Below are 21,562 nucleotides of genomic sequence, written 5' to 3' on the forward strand. Positions count from 1 at the left end.
ATAGAAAAATATCCTCTAACATGAAATTTTCAAGATTTTAGACCGGTGCTACTTAAATAGCGGAAGATGTATTTTAGTAATTTCAGAGGATGCGCAAGAAATGTGATATGAGTTGTTTGATTGTTTGATATGAGTTGTTGATTAAGATGTTTAAATTGAATATGTATTTTATGTATTATGTTTATTATGTGGTTGTATCGGAAATGTAACAAGAAGGACGTGGAGGAGGAGGAGGCCACCGACCATGATTCTGTCTGAAACCCAGACGAACTTGACATTAATGTCAAGGGAGATATGGCAGACGTAAAGCTTGTGCAAGAACATGTGGTCCGAATCTCGGTCGAACTTGACCTTAATCATCGAATAAATTTACTTTTGTTTAAGACTTTGAATAGTGCATAATGAACTATTGTTAGAAATAATATGAAATCATTGACGTGATTCTATCCTAACAATTTAAGCTCTGATACCATATTAAATAACCGATTATCCCAAAAATTTAAGCTGTTAAGATAAGAGCCACATCAATAATTTTATATTATTTCTAACAACTATAAACGAGTTTTTATCCTTCCTTCTAGATCTTAACCACTATTTGTAAAAGTAAAATCATCAAGGAAGTGGAGTAACCAAATAAAGGTGCACATTAAACCAATGAAACAAAAAGATCGGAAAAGGAGCCTATAAAAGCCAAAAAGTAAAATTAAATTAATATTATTCAAATCCTTAAACTCTAGAAAGATCAAACATAAGATTTTGGGAGGAGATAATATAATCCAATTTGCACAAAATAAACTGTAGTAAACAGGAATATTACAATCTTATACTGTCATCTTAGCATCACACATATATATTATTGCTTTAAAATTTTAATGTCATTGTGGTGTATGACATGGTCTTGATCCTATAATAAGGAGTGTACTTTTTGTTTTTGCTAGTTAAAAAAATCTACTAATGTACTTTAAAGGATAAAAACGCAATAGTAATTTATTGAGATATATTGATCGTCATAATTATTTAATTCAAACTTCATCTAGGCCATATTTCTCACTTTAAAAATCTTGATGTTATGGAGAGAAAAAACACTAAAGAATAGAGACATTTAAACTAATTAGCTCTAATTGATAATTGAAATATTTAATATGAACCCTCATATTTCACCTCAAGCTCCATTACATATAAACTTTTAGAGGTCAGGAAGTGGCAGTGCCACTCTCAATTGAGGGGCACCTTTCTAAACTAGGGTCTTTGGACTAAGCCCAATAAACTCAAACTCGAGTTTTTTTAATTGAATTGTACTCCCTCTAGTTACTATTATAGGCAAAAAATTACTTATTAAATTCATTGAAGAACTTGATCTATCTGGTCTATACATCAGTTTTTTTAATGAACCTAAAAAATTATTTTTGCATCGGAGGGAGTATATATGATCCATTCTTGATTAAAAAACTAGACACTATATATGTTGTGGACTTAAGTGGTTGGAAGTTAGGCAATTGGTCTAATCAAAGGTGTAAGTAAAGCATTAAACTTAAACCCTAGAAGAATAAAGATGATGATGATTAATTAATGGTATATGTGTGTATTATGATTGATTATTGATGAAGTTACTGCTGAATAAGCGAAAATAGAAATTGCAAAATTGTATAATCAACCACTTGTTGTGAGCAGGGAATTGCCTAAAATTCGAATCTTGAATTGAAGGAAAGGGATATTCATTGAATAAACAAATTCCAACTGTATATCTCACTCTCTAACCTATTCTTATCCAATAAATACTGTAATACACTTAACTATAGATCCACACTCTTCAACACGAGAAATCATTTTTTCATGAAAATCATGTTATCCTTGTCACGCAGAAAAGATCAAACACATTATTTTGTTTGTTGAAAATAACATAAGTTGTTATGTTTTACTGTATTCATTCAGTTTTAGACATTTCAATTAATTAATTCATATATAAACACACAATAACATTAAGAATTTAATTTAATTTAATTTAATTTAATTCACATAAAGTTATTTTATACATGCGTCCAATAATATAGCACTACATCATGAATTGTTTTTAAAAACACATAATGTGTCACGTTCATTAAATGATATGGCAACACATCAGATGCATGTGTACAAAATCTTTCTATTGACACTGGATAACAATTAAACTCTAAAATTAATTAGAAAACACTTTGTCAGAAAATAATTTAGGGTTATGCACTTTTTTTTTTGGTAAGGTTAGGGTTATGCACTTATGCCGTGGTAAAATTAATTTTAATAGAATTAATATTTTGTTGGTAACCTTTAATTTTCGGAAGAGGGATTTCGGTAATGCAGAGTTCGGACGCGAGTTTAATTGGTTGTCTGTGTTAAGAAGTCTCACATCGATTGCGAGATAGTCTGAATACGTGTTTATAAAATAGAGGTCATCCTCACCTTACAAGCCGGTTCTGTAAAGTTGAATTAGACACAATTCCCAGTTTTCGACTCTATCTCTGGTCTCTAGTACCTTTCTCTTTTCTCTTTGTCTCTCACGGGATGTTGGCCGTGCAAAAGAAACAATTAACCGTAGTGATATCCAACCAATCAAGATACGTATCCAACCAAGTTGGTACTTGTTTGTATCATCCAAAAGCTAAAACATATTGCTTTTAATGATAGCCAAACCAAGACTATATAATTCTTGTCTTCCACGGTTACTAATCCACTAATGTGCCCTAGTACTCTATCCAAATATGTTATAATTAATCAAATTTCCAATAAGCTAAACAAATCAATAAAAACAAAAAGCAAAAAAAAAAAAAAAAAAAAAAACCACAAGCACTTTCACATAAAAGTACGTATAGCTGTAGACAAGTAGTATTATTATTATTAGATTGCAGATCAAATTTATAGCTTAAACATTTTGTCAATTTGATCTCTACTGCTTTAATTAGGAACCACAACTTCTTAAACGAGACATATTGTGATCTAATTAACCACTTGCATGAAGATTGTAATTAAAAGTATTGTTAAGATCCAATTATATATTCTAATACACAGTATAGCCAGGTGAGTGGGCGGCCATAATATATTTATTACACAAGTATATATGTATGCATCATGTTGGGGAGTGATGTAATACCGGGAGCAACAATAGACCAATATGTTCCTAATTAAGATGTCATATTTTCATCTATATATTTTATATATCTAATATTTTGCCTATTTATAGTCCACATTATATAATGTAAGACTAATCAATTTATTGTTGGAATTAATTTAATAATTAAATATACAAGACATGCTCAATAACAAAAGTAAACAAAGAAGCATGTGTATAATTCTAGGATATATGGCATTTTGATTTATAAAAGATCGGTATTAAGAATATTTGGATGATGTATCTTTGATGTTAACCTCTCTTAGTAGTAGTGATCTTGAAACACAAAGAAAGTGAGAGAAGAATGACGAGTACTTGTTGGCTTGTGATTCTTCTTCAAATTGGACTCCTTATGTCTTTAGGCACTCCTCAGATGGGAGAAAAGACAATATGCAATGTCCGATTATTGGGGACCATAGTTTATATATAACGTGAAAATTCACTAGGGTTCTCATTATTGTGAAACGGTTATCATGACATCCACTCATAATGAGCTCATACCAATTAACTAATTAATTCATTACCAAAATAGAAATTTAATTAGCTTTTTTGCTTACTTTAATCACTAATAATTAAGACACATAATTGATAAATAACTGATATAATTTATAAAAAATATTTACCAATAAAATATTCCAACACCCAATACATCACTACAATCGTTTGGATAAGAGTTAATCGTGTAGTAAATTCTCACTGATTCATAATTTAAGTAACAAGCAACTAGAATCTAGACACAAAATTATTATAGTAATAGTTAAATTCAAACTTTTAATAAAAGCAATCCTACCATACCCATTATATATAGTCCCTTATCTAGTACTAGTATAATATAACAACAACCCTCAAGCACTTATCTAATTAACTATACTCACCAATTTCCCCAACAAAAAACCATGTATGCTTCTACTTCCTTTACTTCACAACTCATCAATGAGCTTCTTGTGGAATCTCACACAAGAAGGTTACTCTTCCAAGACACAATTGATCATCAATCACCAACCATCTCCCCTACATTAACAAACAAACATAATTCAACCGACTCATATTTTGGAGTTCATGAATTAGATTCAAATGTTGTGATGATACTTGCAGTCCTATTATGTGCTCTTATTTGCTCACTTGCATTAAACTCCATCATAAGGTGTGCCTTAAGGTTTTCAAACATAGACATCAACAATGACGATTCTTCGAGTTCAAGTAACAATTCTTCACAAAAATTGGCCAACAAAGGAATAAAAAAGAAAGCTCTCAAAACATTCCCAACGGTGAGCTATTCGACTGAGTTGAAACTACCTAATTTGGATACAGAGTGTGTGATATGTATCTCGGAGTTCACAAAGGGTGAAAAGGTGCGCATTTTGCCTAAATGCAACCATGGTTTTCATGTTTGTTGCATTGACAAATGGCTAAAGGAACACTCGTCATGTCCCAAGTGTAGACAATGTCTTCTTGAAACTTGTCAAAAGATTGTTGGGTCGCAGGTACAAGCAGTTGTGTTGCCGGTGCCAGAAACCATTATAAGGATTCAACCACTAGAGCATGAAGCTTTAGAACGTAACTACCTTCCTTAATGCCTTGAATTGTAGATGTAGGAAAGGAGGGGAAAAAAAGAGATATCTTGTACACTACTTTGTAATTAGTTCATTGTATAACTCCCCAAAAGTTGATTATACTTTGGGTTTTAATGAGCATTTTATTCTTTCATGAAAAATATGGAATCTAATTTAACTTCTCAAAAGATAATAATCTACATCTAGTCTATAACACAATTACCATATTAAAAATCTTATAAAAAATTCAACTGAAATAAAAGATTGGCGAAATCTTATCATATCTGATTTTAATATAATAGTATTTGAATATATTTTATTCTAATTAACCATTTCTATCTCATACTAATAATATCAAACATGGTTAATCATCTTTAGTAGTACAAAGTGATTATAAAATAGTGAGTTTTTATCCTTTTAGATCTTACCTTTATCTGTTTGTAAAAGTAAAATCATCAAGGAAGTGGAGTAACCAAATAAAGGGAGGCTATAAAAGCCAAAAAAAGTGAAATGAAATATTAATATTCAATCCTTAAAAACTATAGAAAGATCAAAAATAAGATTTTGGTAGGAGAGATAATATAATCCAGTTAGCGCAAAATAAACTATAAACGGGAATATTATGATCCTTTATTGGCGTCTTAGCATCACACATAGTAGAACTTTGATATCACTGTAATCTTTATGGTACATTGAAACATTGAAACTGTAATCATCCTCCAAAAAAAAAAATCGCTGTAATCTTTTTTTTTTCGGGCTTAGGCCCTCATCATTATAAAAAGATATATATTAAAGATGCAATAACTATTGAGTAATTTTTTTTTACAAAAGGGGGGGGGGGGCAAAGCCCCCAAAGAGGAATGAAAAACCTATGAAGTTAAGCGAACAAATTCGAAACATGTAAGCGTCAGTTATGTTATAAAAAAGGAGCTTCGATTTGAAGATCTCTAGGAGAATTTTCCAAAACATGCAAATCAAGAGTTTAAAAGCGACAATCAACTGATCTATTTCTTTCACGCCAAGTATGGTTGATCTGAAGTTGTCAGCTCATACTCTTTAGATCCCAAATATGCCAAATCAAGATAAGTATGTTTCCTTTAATGGTATAATTTCCTGTGACCATATCGACTAGCACATTTAAGTCACTATTAACTTGAAAGTGAGTAATACTCTATCTCCAAGCCAAATTCATACCAATATACATACCCCACATCTATGCGTAGAGTGCATCACAAGTTTCGAGTTTGCATTAATTTCAACACTTTATCTTTTAGAGTACATATTCCCACTTTATAACATCATGATGTTATAAAAAATAAAAAAAAACAATTGAAAAGAACTTTTTGTTGATGTTTATTTGTTAATATGTGGAATTAAATAAAGAATAGTAAATGATGTTATAGGAAAAAAGAAAAAATAAATTATTATAAATAATAAAATTTATTGATATGCATGTTATAGTTGTAGTTATGTTTAATATATATTTATATATCCCACAGGCTGTAGTTGCAAATTAAGAAACCATAATAACAGTATAGTGAAATCCAAACTGTTCTGGTAAAAAACGAGGGGGTTTGTATTATTGATCAAATGGTGTGATTACACTCAGTTCAATCCCAACAACCCTGGGAGTTTAATAAGTCAGAATTCGATCCTTTTACAAATGAAAGTATGGAGCTATTTATAGAGCTTCTAGTCTTCTTCTCCAAGCAAGGGTTCCTGAAAATCCGGTCCTTAGCATCTTCTTCGGTGATGCAGCGTGAAAGTAGGGATGAGAGCCTTGGTCTCCAAGCTATGGCAGTTACTAGAAGTTTATTTCTTCTTTCTTAAGTTAGCGGTTGATACCAGGAAGGGGAAGATATTTACCGTAGCATTGGATTCGCCCTCTTTGGCGTTGCTTTAAGGTTGCCAGTCACGCCTTAGCTTCTAATCGCCTATTGGACGCTCTAGGGTTTAGTTGATTTGGGCTTATCATTCTTTTTACTCTAATTGGGCTTACTGGATATTCTCTTAAGCCCATTGCCCAGTCCACAGCCCCCCAAGCACGAGGTCCAAAGGAATGAAGTGCTTGAGTAGGATTCGAATTTTCCCTCCAAAACCTGTAGCGCGGGAAGAATTTCATCACGTTCCCCCCCACTTTCTGGCACACGTTCTTGTGCTCCTAGACCATATCTATTAACCGCTTCTCCATTCACCGATACCACGATGGGATATTTTCTCTATAAAATGGAGCATTTGATAGAATCAACTCGTCACATTCTCACCTGCTCTCTTGAGAGTTTTCCTTCTGCAGTATGTCTCCTAAAAGCCTTCCCTTTGAATGTGGTCAGTCCCCTGCTTCCCCCGTCATTAAGCGACTCCGCCGTATGTTAAACCTGAGTACGGAGGACTTAATGGACGATTTTGGTGAATTCTCGGAGTTTGTCAAAGAACTTAATGATTATTGCTGGAGGTTGACCAAGGAAGAGAAACGTTTTCTTGACAGTGTGCTGCGTCTGGAGAAGGAACTGAAGGATAGTGCATCCTTTGTGATCGCTGTGGAAGGTGTGAAGGAGTGCCACGCCGAAGTCACTGAAGCTGTTGACAGCCAGATAGAAATTACTAAAGAGACTATGGGTGTGCAGGAGGAAATCTTGGGGATATGCTTCAATGAGGAGCGCAGAGTGGATGATCGTCTGGCGATGCTGAATAAGGAGATGAAGCCGCTGGTGAAGAGGAAGAGGGCTCTTCAAGGCGAGATTAGGGATGACATTGCTAAGTTGATTACCCGGCGCCATTCTTTGGTGGACCTTCTGGACAAACAAAGCGTACTAAGAGAGGATCTGAAGCCCATTGAAGAAAATATGGTGAAGGCGAAGAGGGTGAAACGGGCATTGGAGGAAATGCACCGTATCGCCGTTGCCGATGCTGGTGAATTGGGGAGCTCTACTATGCCGTGAAGTCTTTTGTTTGCTCATCTTTCCGTTTTGTACTTTTCTTTCCAGTATTTGTAATTTGCTTCTGTACTTTGGGATCTTTGTTATTTTCATTCTGTTTTTTTTTTTGCTTCCGTTGTATTTTCTTTGCGACAAATTTGAATATTAAGCAATTTCCTTCCCTTATGTGTTGCTCTTCTGTTCCTTTTAGTACCGCCTTCCTTTGCGATCTTCGATAACTAAAATGGGTCAAATTTTGACTCCTTGGAAACATAAAAGTGGTATTTATCGAGACGGTCAAAACTTGATGGTTACGACCGTCCACGCATTTATTGTTGCCGTTAATAACGATGCTAAGGTTGAATATTGGCTATAAATATCACCTGCTAAAACTCGAATTTTCATCAACTTGTTTTGAATCTTTATGATGGAAAATAACAATGCGAAAAACCCTGTTGCCGGAAGCACTCCGCCTCAGCGACGGAAGAAAAGGGTAGAGGTGTCTACCTCCAACTCCACTCGCTCCCGAAGGTCTAAGGATGTCAAAAAGGTGGAGGTTATCGTTCTTTCCTCGGATACCTCCGATTCTGGTAGTGGCGATGAGGATTACGTTTCGTTTCTGGAGACCTACGTTCCTCCTGAGCTTCGTGCTTCTTCGTCCAGTGAAGAAGAGGGGTCTCGGGTCACCGTGGAATCCAGGATGACTTTCCCTGAGCCTGCGCAAAAGGATTCGGAGTCTGATTGATAGGATTTTAGGATTTTTCCCTGTAGCCTTGGTTTCTCCTTGTTGTACTTTTATCTTCTATCATTAATAAAGGTTCCCTTTCCTGTTTTGAGTTGAATTTGTTTTTGCGCCTTTCATTTTTCTTGTCTTTGACTTCTTCTCTTCGGGCACTATTCCAATTATTCTTGTCGCGCCCTAGAAGGCGAATCAAACTTTTATCCGGCGGGATACTTAGTCCTGGCGTGACCGTTTAATTTAGGGCGCCTCTCTACCCGCCTGTAGGCGTCGTATTTAATTATCTGACGATAAATCTTCTAAGATTTATTCTCGAGATACGCGCTTTGACACGTACGTGATCCGACGATGAATACGATGCTTACTCGTTCGAACCTTACAACTTCAAATTAACTGTTCGGAATACAGTCTTATAAATAGGGGTTTTACTCTTTCTTTTTCCTTTACTTCTTCTGCAAAATCTTCTACTCCCATTCCGATCCGGTTTACGCTCTCTTCTTCATTCTCTTGATAAAGGTTTTCAACGGTCTCCATTTTAAGACGACTTTATCTCCCTGCTTCGAGGTCTTCATCTGTTTCATAAGGTATTTCATTTCATACCTTTCTTCTTTTCGTTAATTAGGACTGTTCTGAGTAGGAACCCTAATTTCTCTAATTAGGTTTAGAACAAATGGTTATTTTGAGGGAGCTAGATGAGGATGAGGGGAGAGTTCCTATTTCTTCTCCTAGTTATCTTGAGTGGGCGCAACAAGTTCGTGCCCACTATACTAGGGCTAACGGCGTTCTTAATAGCCGGGGGTTTTATTCGGAATTGTGGGGTTTTGATGTTGGGAGTAGTAGTAGTGATAGTGATAGCAGTAGTGATAGTAGTAATGACAGTGATTGCGTCATAATCTCCCCTTCCTCTTTCACAGGAAAGCGGAAGAACCCCTGCCGAGATCTGGTCGTTGCTGACTACACTCCAGTCACCATGGAAGTTTCTTCAAAGTATATTAGTGTGGAAATGGTGAGGAGCTTTAGGAAAGCTGTCAAACTCTCCGACTCCCTTCCTCGTGAAGATTTGATTATAACTGAGCCCGTCAGGGAGGGCGAGTTCGTGTTTTCCCAGAATGATACCCCGCCAGATTATTTCTATCTTTATACTGGCGTGATCCAGCCCCTCAATATTTGGTTGCCTTTCACTTCTTTCGAGGCGGAGATGTTGAGGGTTCTTAATGTCGCCCCCACCCAACTCCATCCTAATAGTTGGGCTTTTATAAAAGCTTTTGAGGTAATGTGTTCAGGTTTTAACCTGGATCCCTCTGTTGGTGTTTTCTTCTCTTTTTACCAAATAAAGAACCTAAAACCTCAATCTCTAGTTTCCCTTAGTAGTCAACCCAACCGCCGTCTCCTAAGTTTATATGCCTCCAACTTCAAAAACTTCAAAGACTCTTTCTTTCGGGTTCGCAATGATGAGAAATTTCCTGATCTGATGTATGATGAGGTTGAGGATCCTTTATTTCCTTTCTATTGGACCAAAAACCCTAGGCTTATCAAGGGAGCCATCTTTGAGGCTTTGAGTGATTTTGAGCAAGATACCGTCAACTTCCTTGATTCCTATGCCCTTATGGATACCGCTGACGTTCTTAGGTGTGAGGGTAATAGTGGCGCCTTGGAAGAATATTTGCGTAAGTGATAAATTTGTATCTTTCTTTGTTTGTTTAATGTTGATCTCGCCTCGTTATTGACTTGTATTTCTTTGCCTTCCTTGTTTTTGTAGAGAGAATGAGAACTATCTCGAATGAGGAGAGGTTGGCGTTTTTGGCAAAAGCTCGCCAGCAGAAGGCCAATCCCGCCGTTGCTGTGGTCGACCCATTGAAGCAGCTACAAGTGGAGGAAGCTGCTGCCAAAGAAGGGCGAAGTAAGAAGAAGCACGAAGGGCGGATCCGTGTCGAGATCCCGGGGAAAACAGCTCCTGGAGCCAAGGAAACCGAGGGTGTTGAACCTCCTCCTCCCAAAAAACAAAAATTAGAGAAAACTACTCAAAAGGCTGGGGGTGCCGACAAGGGCAAAGGTGCGGCTTCCAGTTCTTCTCAGCCTCCTTCTCAAGATGCTGAAGCCGCTGCGCCCCTTTCCTGGAGCTCCTTCGATCCTCTGGAGTTTATTGAGAGGGGAGTAACCATGGTGGGTGACATGACTCGCTTCGCCAACACTTCGACGGAAGACCTGAGGAAGAAAGCCTTAGAGTATGAAGTCAAGGATACTCTCCTTAATTATCTGTTGACAAACCGCCAGGAGCAAGAGGTTATGGAGGCGAGGCAAAAAGTGAAGATGGTTGATGATAACCTCGCTGATATTGAGAAGAGGTATTCTGAAACTAAGGCGAAGCTGGAGGATGACATCAAAAAGTTGAAGGAAGAACGGGAGGGCGAGGTAGAGAGGCTGAGGAAAGAGTATGAGGAGAAGCTGGCCAAGATTAAAGAAAGCTATGCCGCTTCTGAGACCAAGCTTAAAGAGAATGCTGCTGCTCAGGACGAGAAACTTTCTAAACTTTCCAAGGAGAAGGATGAGGCGGTACAGTCTGTTGGGACCTTAGCTGATGAGAAGGTAAGGTTGGAGAACGACATCAATGAGCTTCAACTCTGTGCAGCCAACCAATATGATGAAGGTTTCGCCTTTGCGATCGAGCAGGTTAAGTTGCTCTTTCCTGATTTGGATGCTGAGCGCCTGGGCGAGGCCGATGCAATGAAGCAGATAGTTGACGGAAAGCTCGTCCCTTATGTTCCTCCTCAGTGAATGATCTCTTTTGTAATGATCTTGTTTCTGCCCTTCTGTGGCTTTTTGTAATTATCTTGTATGCCCTTTTGTGGCTTTGAACAATTTGCCCCTTGGCTGGGTCCTTTATAAATTTCTTTATTCGCCTGATAACTTTATGAATTATTTTTGCATTACGTTGTGAGGTAACGCCTTCTGTCGTTCTCGTCTAGGAAACTTTGTCCTTGCACCTGTGACACCTTCGACTTTCTACAATAATTGTAAATTGACACAAATAACTTTATACCTGTTGTCTTTTGGCGTTATAATGAATCGCCTGCTTTGGTTGTGTATACGCTTCTTCTGGCGGTGTTGTTAATCTCGCCTTTTTCTGCTGTTTCTTTTTCTGACGTACCCAACTCGTAAGACTTACAGGTAACGCCAAGGCCTTGCAACCTTGTTTAATTTTTCTTTTTCTGACGTACCCAACTCGTAAGACTTACAGGTAACGCCGAGGCCTTTCAACCTTTTTAATTTTTCTTTTTCTGACGTACCCAACTCGTAAGACTTACAGGTAACGCCAAGGCTTTGCAACCTTTTTAATTTTTCTTTTTCTGACGTACCCAACTCGTAAGACTTACAGGTAACGCCAAGGCTTTGCAACCTTTTTAATTTTTCTTTTTCTGACGTACCCAACTCGTAAGACTTACAGGTAACGCCAAGGCTTTGCAACCTTTTTAATTTTTCTTTTTCTGACGTACCCAACTCGTAAGACTTACAGGTAACGCCAAGGCTTTGCAACCTTTTTAATTTTTCTTTTTCTGACGTACCCAACTCGTAAGACTTACAGGTAACGCCAAGGCCTTGCAACCTTGTTTAATTTTTCTTTTTCTGACGTACCCAACTCGTAAGACTTACAGGTAACGCCAAGGCCTTGCAACCTTGTTTAATTTTTCTTTTTCTGACGTACCCAACTCGTAAGACTTACAGGTAACGCCAAGGCCTTGCAACCTTGTTTAATTTTTCTTTTTCTGACGTACCCAACTCGTAAGACTTACAGGTAACGCCAAGGCCTTGCAACCTTGTTTAATTTTTCTTTTTCTGACGTACCCAACTCGTAAGACTTACAGGTAACGCCAAGGCCTTTCAACCTTGTTTTGTTTTCTTCAGAGCTTTCATATGAGTTGATCTTGAATAATTTTTTGTTCAGAGCCCGCAGCTTAATCATGATTACTGCAAATAAGCTTTGATACATTAGAGGTTCAACGATAATAATATATGAAAAATAAAACAAACGGAAATGATACCGCCATGGGCGGTTTGTCGCGGCGCTCCTCGCCTAGCAAGAAAAACAATTATGTTTTGGCGTGGCGAGACTGAGTTCCATTGCGGTAGTCATCGCGGAATATGCTTCAACCTGAAATATTAGTTGGCGGCTTCTATCTCGCCGAGTGATAATTATTGAATTTTCATGTTAATTTTTCACATTTGTTCGTTGTCCTGCACTATGATTAACATCAATGAATCAAAATAGAAATCATAGATGAATAAACTAAATTTCCTAATCAAGATTTCAAAAGAATAAATTTCAAAGAAGGTGACATTATAGCAAGTGCTTCAAGTATCTGCACTAAAAACAGGTCGGTTAATAATAAGTCTCATATACTCCATTAGTTTTGCATGTATGATTAATTTTAATTAATTGATAAACGAAACAGATAAAAATGTGATACGTAGAGAAAGCATATTCATGTTAGTTATAAGTAAAAAGCAAAATACTTTGTAAGAAGAATACTGATTTAGTTCTTAACCGAAAAAATGTAGAAACATATGAAAATTTTTATACTTTCTCTGTTGGTTATATTTGTCTTGGTCATTTTAATTTAAAGTGTTGACTTACTTATCAGAGTTGAAGTTCTTTCATGCGAAAGTTCTTTCGTGTTTGAAATGTTTACATGAGGTCTTAAGAAAGTTAGTTCATACAATCACACAAAATATTTTATCGTGTGCTAGAATAATTTATAGCAGGATTAAAGATATCACATATCAAATAAGCACAAACAGTTTTGAACCAAACAGAACAGCGATTCTTGAATTTAGATCTTGTAAAGTGGCACACCAAAAGAAAAACAAGTCTCATTCTAGTGATTATTAACCTTGAAATACATAAGTACCGATGTTCTTTTCTTTTACTCATTGATGAGATTATTATTATTATTATTATTATTATTATTATTATTATTATAGATGGCGATAGAATGTGATTCATGAACTATAAATTAACCATGTTAATAAAACCGATAACGTATATATGCACAAATAATATATTATCACAATAGAGAGAGCGAGAACTATATGATTAAATGGTAAGTTAGAGGAAAAGAACGTTAACACCTGGATCGGGAGTCGCCTAGCAAGAAAAACAATTATGTTTTGGCGCGGCGAGACTGAGTTCCATTGCGGTGGTCATCGCGGAACATGCTTCAATTGGAATGTTAATCGGCGGTTTTTATCTCGCCGAGTGGTACCAATGTTTAGTTGCTTGAGTTTTATGATCACCTCTCTTAGCAAGAGGACATAATAAGCATTTTGATGAGCATCCTACTTCTGCTTCACTATTCTGAGTTGTCAAGCAAGCATTTCGTAATTTTAGCTTCCTTAACCTCTTCCTCCGCTTCACTTCCCTCGTAAACCAATTCGGAATATTGCCTGCTGACTAATAGACACAAGACCTTCCAAACTGTATGTGCCGGGGCTTTAATCAAAGCTCTGTCGTTACTGAGTACACTCAAATTGACGGCGGGATTGGCTTTCACATCTTCTTGCATTGTGACCTTCTCTGTCAGTGCTTCAATGTCTGACTCGACCACTACCGCAACAAAGTTTGACGGCGGTGCCGGACAAGGCTGCAGCAGCCACGATCCCCGGCGACGTTGGACAGCAGGTGATGAATATGCATATGCTTGGACTCATGATTTTGACAGTGATGGCATCCATGTTTGAAATAATGATGGGCGAAGGTGGAACACCGACGACAATTGGGCATGACAGCGAATGTAGATCCATGCCATTGATTAAGCAAAATTAGTCATGGAGAATCAAATTGAAACAGAGGCAATGTATGAATGAACTAAGTTGAACTAGAAACAAACATTACAGCAAGCCAAATATATTAACTCTCCTCTATTTATTTTTGTTTTAAAACATCCAAATCAGTATCACTATAACAGACATAGAACTAGCCTTTATTAAGATGGAAGCTATAACATCAGCACAGCAGGTATCTCTAACACTGTCTTTTCATTGGCCTCCATAGAACTAATATAAGATTCTATATAATATATAAAGCAATTTTTTAACAACTATGACATTAATAACTAAACTTTTTAATCATATTGTTACTTTCATGAGAATGATTAGTATTTAGTAACCACAATGAGAACAGCTTGGCAAAAATAAGAACATCATGGCAATAAGCATCAGAATTCAGTAATACTATGTTACTCATGCAACAAGATTGATAATATTGATGGGAAATTGAATACATATAACCGCAATCATACACTACAACGATTAATTTAATACCATAAGCAAAGTAAAGCTATTAACAAATTGGCACTTAACGCCTCGCCGTGATGCAAGGTAGAACATTAAGCCAAATTATTCCGCAAAGAAACAATTGGGCTAGTAAATCAAATATGAATTAAAGGATCTTATGGAGCATTCAAAACAAATAAATCGGTGATATTAATTTCTTTCTGCTTATTAATTTCACGTGGAATCAACTCTTTTTATTACTTCAAATTACTCAAGGACGAAGACAGAACTTTTAATCGGTGATAGTAAATTGAAGCCAAATAAATCCAAACATTTGTCAGAATAGTATAGTTTTAAGACATTGCAAACAAAAATAAAGGATTGAAAGCACCTGGGCGGAATTGGTTCGCATCACCTCTTGTCAACTGACTGTTTCTCTCTGCGTCAGTTGACTACTTCATAACCGCTCCATAGGGTCGCAATGGTCAAGATTGTTTCTCTCTGCGTCGCTAACACCGTTTTCTTTGGTTTTTTCTTCTCTGTCGTGTATTTCCATGTTCTCCAGCCATGTGGAGATGTTTGATTTTTGTCTAGTTTGCTGTGGTAGGCTGGGATCAAATGATTTTACCGCAGCCCCACGGTGGGCGCCAAAATGTTCTGGTAAAAAACGAGGGGGTTTGTATTATTGATCAAATGGTGTGATTACACTCAGTTCAATCCCAACAACCCTGGGAGTTTAATAAGTCAGAATTCGATCCTTTTACAAATGAAAGTATGGAGCTATTTATAGAGCTTCTAGTCTTCTTCTCCAAGCAAGGGTTCCTGAAAATCCGGTCCTTAGCATCTTCTTCGGTGATGCAGCGTGAAAGTAGGGATGAGAGCCTTGGTCTCCAAGCTATGGCAGTTACTAGAAGTTTATTTCTTCTTTCTTAAGTTAGCGGTTGATACCAGGAAGGGGAAGATATTTACCGTAGCATTGGATTCGCCCTCTTTGGCGTTGCTTTAAGGTTGCCAGTCACGCCTTAGCTTCTAATCGCCTATTGGACGCTCTAGGGTTTAGTTGATTTGGGCTTATCATTCTTTTTACTCTAATTGGGCTTACTGGATATTCTCTTAAGCCCATTGCCCAGTCCACAAACCATTAAGATACGGATCTCATCCAAGTAAGTGCTAAGCTTATTATAATTCTTGTCTTCCGCGGTTTACTAATTCACTGTGTGCGCTAACCATACAAATTATTATATCATCAAATTAATTAGCTTAATTAAACATTTTGTCAATTGGATCTATTGTTGTCATTTCAATATCCCGCTTTAATTAGGAACCACACCTTCTTTAAACCAAATATATTGAGATCTAATCACACTTTGATGAAGAGTGTAATAAAACGATTAATTTAATATGCCAAAAGGGATTTGTTATAGATTCATTTGCATTCTAATAATACACTAGCTAAGATTAAGATGAGTGGGTGACCATAATATATTATAAACATATAGTATTCATGTACGAGAAATTATACACACAAGTACAGATTTTTAAATAGTCCATTCATTTTATTTTTTTAATTTTTTTTTTAAAAAAATGTAGTGCAAGATACCATTTAATTTGTTTCTTTCGGTAATAAACTGATTTAATTTAAGCAAAAATCAACTAGGATCTAGGTACCAAATTATAGTAATAATTAAATTCAAACTTTAATAAAAGCAAGATACCGTATCCAACCCTCTAAGATAACCTCCCAATATATATAGTCCCCTATCTAAGATAACAAAGAAGCAACTCAAGCTCTAATTAACAAACTCATCAAGTTCCCTAACAAAAAACATGTATGCTTCCACTTCCTTTACTTCACAACTCATCAATGAGCTTCTTGTGGAATCTCACACAAGAAGGTTACTCTTCCAAGACCCAATTGATCATCAATCACCAACCACCTCCCCTCCTTTAACAAACAACCATAATTCAACCGACTCATATTTCGGAGTTCATGAACTTGATTCAAATGTTGTGATGATACTTGGGGTCCTATTATGTGCTCTTATTTGCTCACTTGCATTAAATTCAATCATAAGGTGTGCCTTAAGATTTTCAAACGTATCCATCAACAACAATTCTCTTTCGAGTTCGAGCAATAGCCCTACTGATGAATTGGTCCACAAAGGAATCAAGAAGAAAGCTCTCAAGAAATTTCCTACAATGAACTATTCAACCGAGTTGAAACTACCAAGTTTGGATACAGAGTGTATGATATGTATCTCAGAGTTTACAAATGGTGAAAAAATGCGCATTTTACCTAAATGCAACCATGGTTTTCATGTTCGTTGCATTGACAAATGGCTAAAGGAACACTCGTCATGTCCCAAATGTAGACAATGTCTTCTTGAAACTTGTCGAAAAATTGGTGGATCGCAGGTGCAACCGATTGTCTTGCCAGTCGCAGAAACCATTATAAGGATTCAACCCCTAGAGCATGAAGCTTTAGAACGTAGCTACAGAGAAATATAAGTTAATTATAATTACTCTTTTAATTCCTCCAATTATGGTGGAGATCATTTTTTTTCCCAATAAAAAAGACTATGCTGTAATTATTTGAAATTTTGCACCGATAATATATGTCTTTGTGTATTGCAATTATAATTTACTTTTTTTCATCAAAGAAGAAAACAAGTAGCTAGGAAAGAAAGAAAAGAAAAAACTAAATCATAGTCAATTAAAATTACTCTCATGGCCAACCAAAAACAAGCTATGGGTGTTGCTATCAAAAGGTAGCATGCATAACATTGAATAATTTAGGGATGAATTAGATGACATCTCTTAGTCATGGTTGTGGATAAGATTTACCGTAGGCACGAGACAAATAACGTAATGAATACATGAAGATAAAATAAAATTATATAGTGAATACCGGTAAACAATGACGGCTCAGAGTACGGTTCAAGATGAAAGACTGCTCAGGGCCCATGTTTAAAGAGACGAATTTTTTAATTTTATAATATGTATAAATATTGGATGAATATATATTAGATGAATATATATATATATATATATATATATATATATATATATATATATATATATATATATATATATATATATATATATATATATATATATATATATATATATATATATATATATATATATATATATATATATATATATATATATAGTAGCAATTTATTCCGTAAGTTTGCAAAGTTGTTTTTTATTTTTGCAATGTATGCAAAAAAAATATGAAAGGAATGGAAAGAAAAGAAAAGAAAAAAAGAAGAGAAAAATACAAAAGAAAATATGAAAAGAAATAAGAGATTAAATAAATAAGTATGTTAATTGTTATGTTATTTTTTTGGGTCATGCTAAACAGTGCCCCTGGGGCACTAGTTAGTTAAGCATACTAAAAAAGGAAACAAATGATAAAGTTAATGATGAAAGAGAATAACTTTTCACATCATTAAAACATTGAATGCACAATTTACGAGATAAAACTTCTATATTTGTATCCTTAACTAGTGCCCTGGGGGCACTGTTTAGCATTTTCCTATTTTTTTTTACACCTTGCTATGGCTCGAACCCTGAACCTCCAAATCTTTTAACTAGTTCAACCATTTTTGGTGATAAATATGCATTACTCCAATAGTCATATTTAATACATGAGAATGAGGGGAATTGTGTATGATTCATTAATATTAAAATTAAAATTTTGTGATTTATACTTCATAATTGGTTGGTGGTGTCATGCATGTAATTAGTTGGTGGTATTTTTGGTGATTGATCGTATGACTTCAAGAGTCTATTTAACACATGAAAATGAGAAAAAACAAATTGTGTACTCCCTTCGATCCTTAATATAAGAAACAATATATATTTTAGGTTCATTAAAAAACTAATGTATTTAGTCTATATTTTTAAATGTTATGATATATTATTTGTATTTTCATCATTACTTTTTATAATTAAGTCATTTCTTCCCAGTGACTCTTTCACTATGGAAAACCCCTAACTACCATGGAAAACAACTCAATGTTAATTATCATTTCACATAGACTTAATTAGTAAAATGGTCCCTTAAAGATATTTTTGGTTTCAGATTGGTCCCTTAAAGAAAAAAATGTCTGAATAAGTCCCTTAAAGAAAAAAAGGTCCGAATAGGTCCCTTAAAGACATCTCTGTTAATCAGTTTGGTCCCTAAAAAAAGGCCAGAATAGGACCAAACTGATTAACGGATATGTCTTTAAGGGACCTATTCAGACCTTCTTTTTTTTTTCTTTAAGGGACCTATTCGGACTTTTTTTTTCTTTAAGGGACCAATGTGAAACCAAAAATATCTTTAAGTGATCATTTTACTAATTAAGCCTTCCACATATATACACCAATTGAATGATTGTCATTATCAGAACTATCTCTTATATCATCGTCATATCTTCACCCAATCCACCACAACACCGAATCAAGAAAACTAAAGTAGAACTGATTTCTTCTTCCTCCTCATCTGATGAATCCCCAGATCACCGCACATCAACATAAAAAAATAATCCATTTCGAAAACCACCTCCTCAAACAAAGAAACCACCTCCACAAAGAATGACACCACTGATCCATGCCGCAACGCCAACACTAACAACACCTACTCACACACGGGCATCGTTATCAACGGTGATAAAGATGGCTTCCTATTCAATATTCACGGTGAACGTCTAGACAACCGATTTATCATTTTTATAGTATATATTGCGGTACTTTACTCTTTACTGAAATTTTTTCCTCACTGGCGACGACCTTACGTGTAAAACCACACTTGAAATCAGTGAATGTTGTTATTATAAATATATAAATGTATAATTCTTTAAAAAAAATAAAAGTTTGAATTGAAGTATGTTGATAAAAAAAAATTGAATTGAAGTATGATGATAAAAAAAATAAGCAATTTTTTAAAATTAGGTTCTAAAGATAAGATATAACAAAAAAACAAAAATGATATAATATATTTAGTTTGTTGAGATATTTGTCCTACATAAAACAGAATGAATAAAATATTTTGAAAATTTGAAAAATAATAAAAATTTATTAAATTTATTAAAATAAATTATGATAAAATTATATTAAAAGACGTTACAAAAAAGTAGAAATAAAAATGAAATGTACATATTTATACCAAATTAAAATAGATATTATTGAAAAATAGAAAATAAAAAATATTCAGAACAAATGTGAAGGCGACAAAAATGTTGAATGTGAAAAAACAAAAAATAAATTACTGAAATAAATTATAATAAAATTAAATTATACTTTAATTAAGTATACCACACAAAATTACTATTAATTAATCAGCAAACAAACTAAAATATTTAATGAAAAATGTGGGTGTATTTAACTACTTTTTGATCATCACTTATTAACACACCTTCTAAAAAATAAGTTGGTGTATTGTACACCCACTTATTTTTTAGAACGCGTGCATTAGCAAGATGCACCTTAAGGTATATTTAACTACTATTTAATTATTATAAATTGCTAACACACCTTCTAAAAAATAAGTGGGTGCAAATCCTAAATAGTATATATTTATTTTCCTATCTTCTTTTACTTTTGCTTTTGTAACGTGGAAGTAGGTATTAGGAATATACTCGTTCATAATCTTATCCTATGGCACCATAATTTGATGGTTGATGTTAATGTTTTGAACCTCAAATATTACAAGAGTACTAAAAGGACATTGGCAGCTAACATACTTGTCCACTTTGCCTCTATTAGTCTATTTGTTTCTCTCATAGGGACCTAAAAGTTTTGGATATATCAGGGTCTCCTCTCTTATATATCTTCAGAGAATAAACGGTTATTGAAATCTCTAACAATGTATTAAAGGAGTCATAAAAAGGTTTGAGACATAGAAGGTTCCAAAAGTCGTGTCTTCAAACTTATTCAAGGAAGCCATAAAAAATAACGAGTCTTTGATTTCCTTCGAAAATATTTGTGATCCTCCACAAGACAACAAGACCATGCCACCATAACTTTTTCATTCTAAATCGATGTGAGACTATTCATCACTCACGCTTCTAAGATATCTTTCTATCCGAAGTGATATACTTTTAGAAACTTTTTTTTGTTTGTTTTAGAAATTTGGTATCGGGCCCAAGGACTTATACTTTTTGAAACTTCTCTCTCAAAGATGCTGGTACAAAGAAGCAATATTTACACTAGCTAAGTGATATCCAACAAATCATGATATACGGATCCAATTAAGTAGTGGTACTTGGTATATTTTGTATCAATCCCAAGCCAACACCTTATTATAAATTCTTCTCTTCCAATATGTGATGTTATAAACTTATAATCACTTTGTGCTCCACCATCCATTAGTTAATATGTTATAAATGAGAGCCAAGAGGCTAAACAAATCAATAAAAACAAAAAAGCAAAATAAATTAAGTCCTTTCTACAAGCACTTTTTCCGCATAAAAGCAATAGACAAATAGTATTATTGGATAGCATATATCAAATTTAGCTTAAGCATTTTGCCAATTTGATCAATTATTTTCATTTAACAATACCCAGCTTTAATTAATAACCACAACTTCTTAAACCAAAGATATTGCAATCTAACCACTTGCATGAAGATTGTAATAAAATAAATATTTCATAAGAAAAAAAGGGGGTGTAATTTGTTACTGATCCACACATATTCCGACACATATATAGTATCATGTACGAGGAATGATCCATTGATCCATCACTACAATTTTTTTAAGATAATTGTTAAATGTTTAGTGCATTCATATATACATATGATAATTGGCTTAATTTTAGTAACAAGCAACTATAGGGTCACAAAATTATAATAATAGTTAAATTCAAACTTTAATAAAAGCAAGATACCATATCTTACCATATTATATATCTCCCCTATATATAGTGTCCCCTCTCTAAGATGACATAACAACAA

General features: G+C 34.8%; 2 protein-coding genes across 2 annotated transcripts; both read left to right on the top strand.

Moving 5' to 3' along the window:
* The first annotated feature begins 3,992 nt into the window (after window positions 1-3,992).
* LOC123916519 (RING-H2 finger protein ATL78-like) lies at window positions 3,993-4,817 on the top strand. The gene has a single exon (XM_045967991.1). The coding sequence runs from the start codon at window positions 4,039-4,041 to the stop codon at window positions 4,714-4,716; it is 678 nt and encodes a 225-aa protein (XP_045823947.1). The 5' UTR covers window positions 3,993-4,038; the 3' UTR covers window positions 4,717-4,817.
* An 11,574-nt stretch (window positions 4,818-16,391) lies between these two features.
* LOC123916518 (RING-H2 finger protein ATL78-like) lies at window positions 16,392-17,257 on the top strand. Its single transcript, XM_045967989.1, has one exon. It carries the CDS (start codon window positions 16,447-16,449, stop codon window positions 17,125-17,127), a length of 681 nt encoding a protein of 226 aa, XP_045823945.1. The 5' UTR covers window positions 16,392-16,446; the 3' UTR covers window positions 17,128-17,257.
* Window positions 17,258-21,562: the final 4,305 nt, after the last annotated feature.

This window comes from Trifolium pratense, linkage group LG3 (genome assembly GCF_020283565.1).
Source record: "Trifolium pratense cultivar HEN17-A07 linkage group LG3, ARS_RC_1.1, whole genome shotgun sequence".
In the NCBI taxonomy this organism is placed as follows: Eukaryota; Viridiplantae; Streptophyta; class Magnoliopsida; order Fabales; family Fabaceae; genus Trifolium; species Trifolium pratense.

Coding starts and splice junctions, on each gene's coding strand:
- LOC123916519 (XM_045967991.1), top strand. CDS start 4,039: ATGTATGCTTCTACTTCCTTTACTTCACAACTCATCAATGAGCTTCTT.
- LOC123916518 (XM_045967989.1), top strand. CDS start 16,447: ATGTATGCTTCCACTTCCTTTACTTCACAACTCATCAATGAGCTTCTT.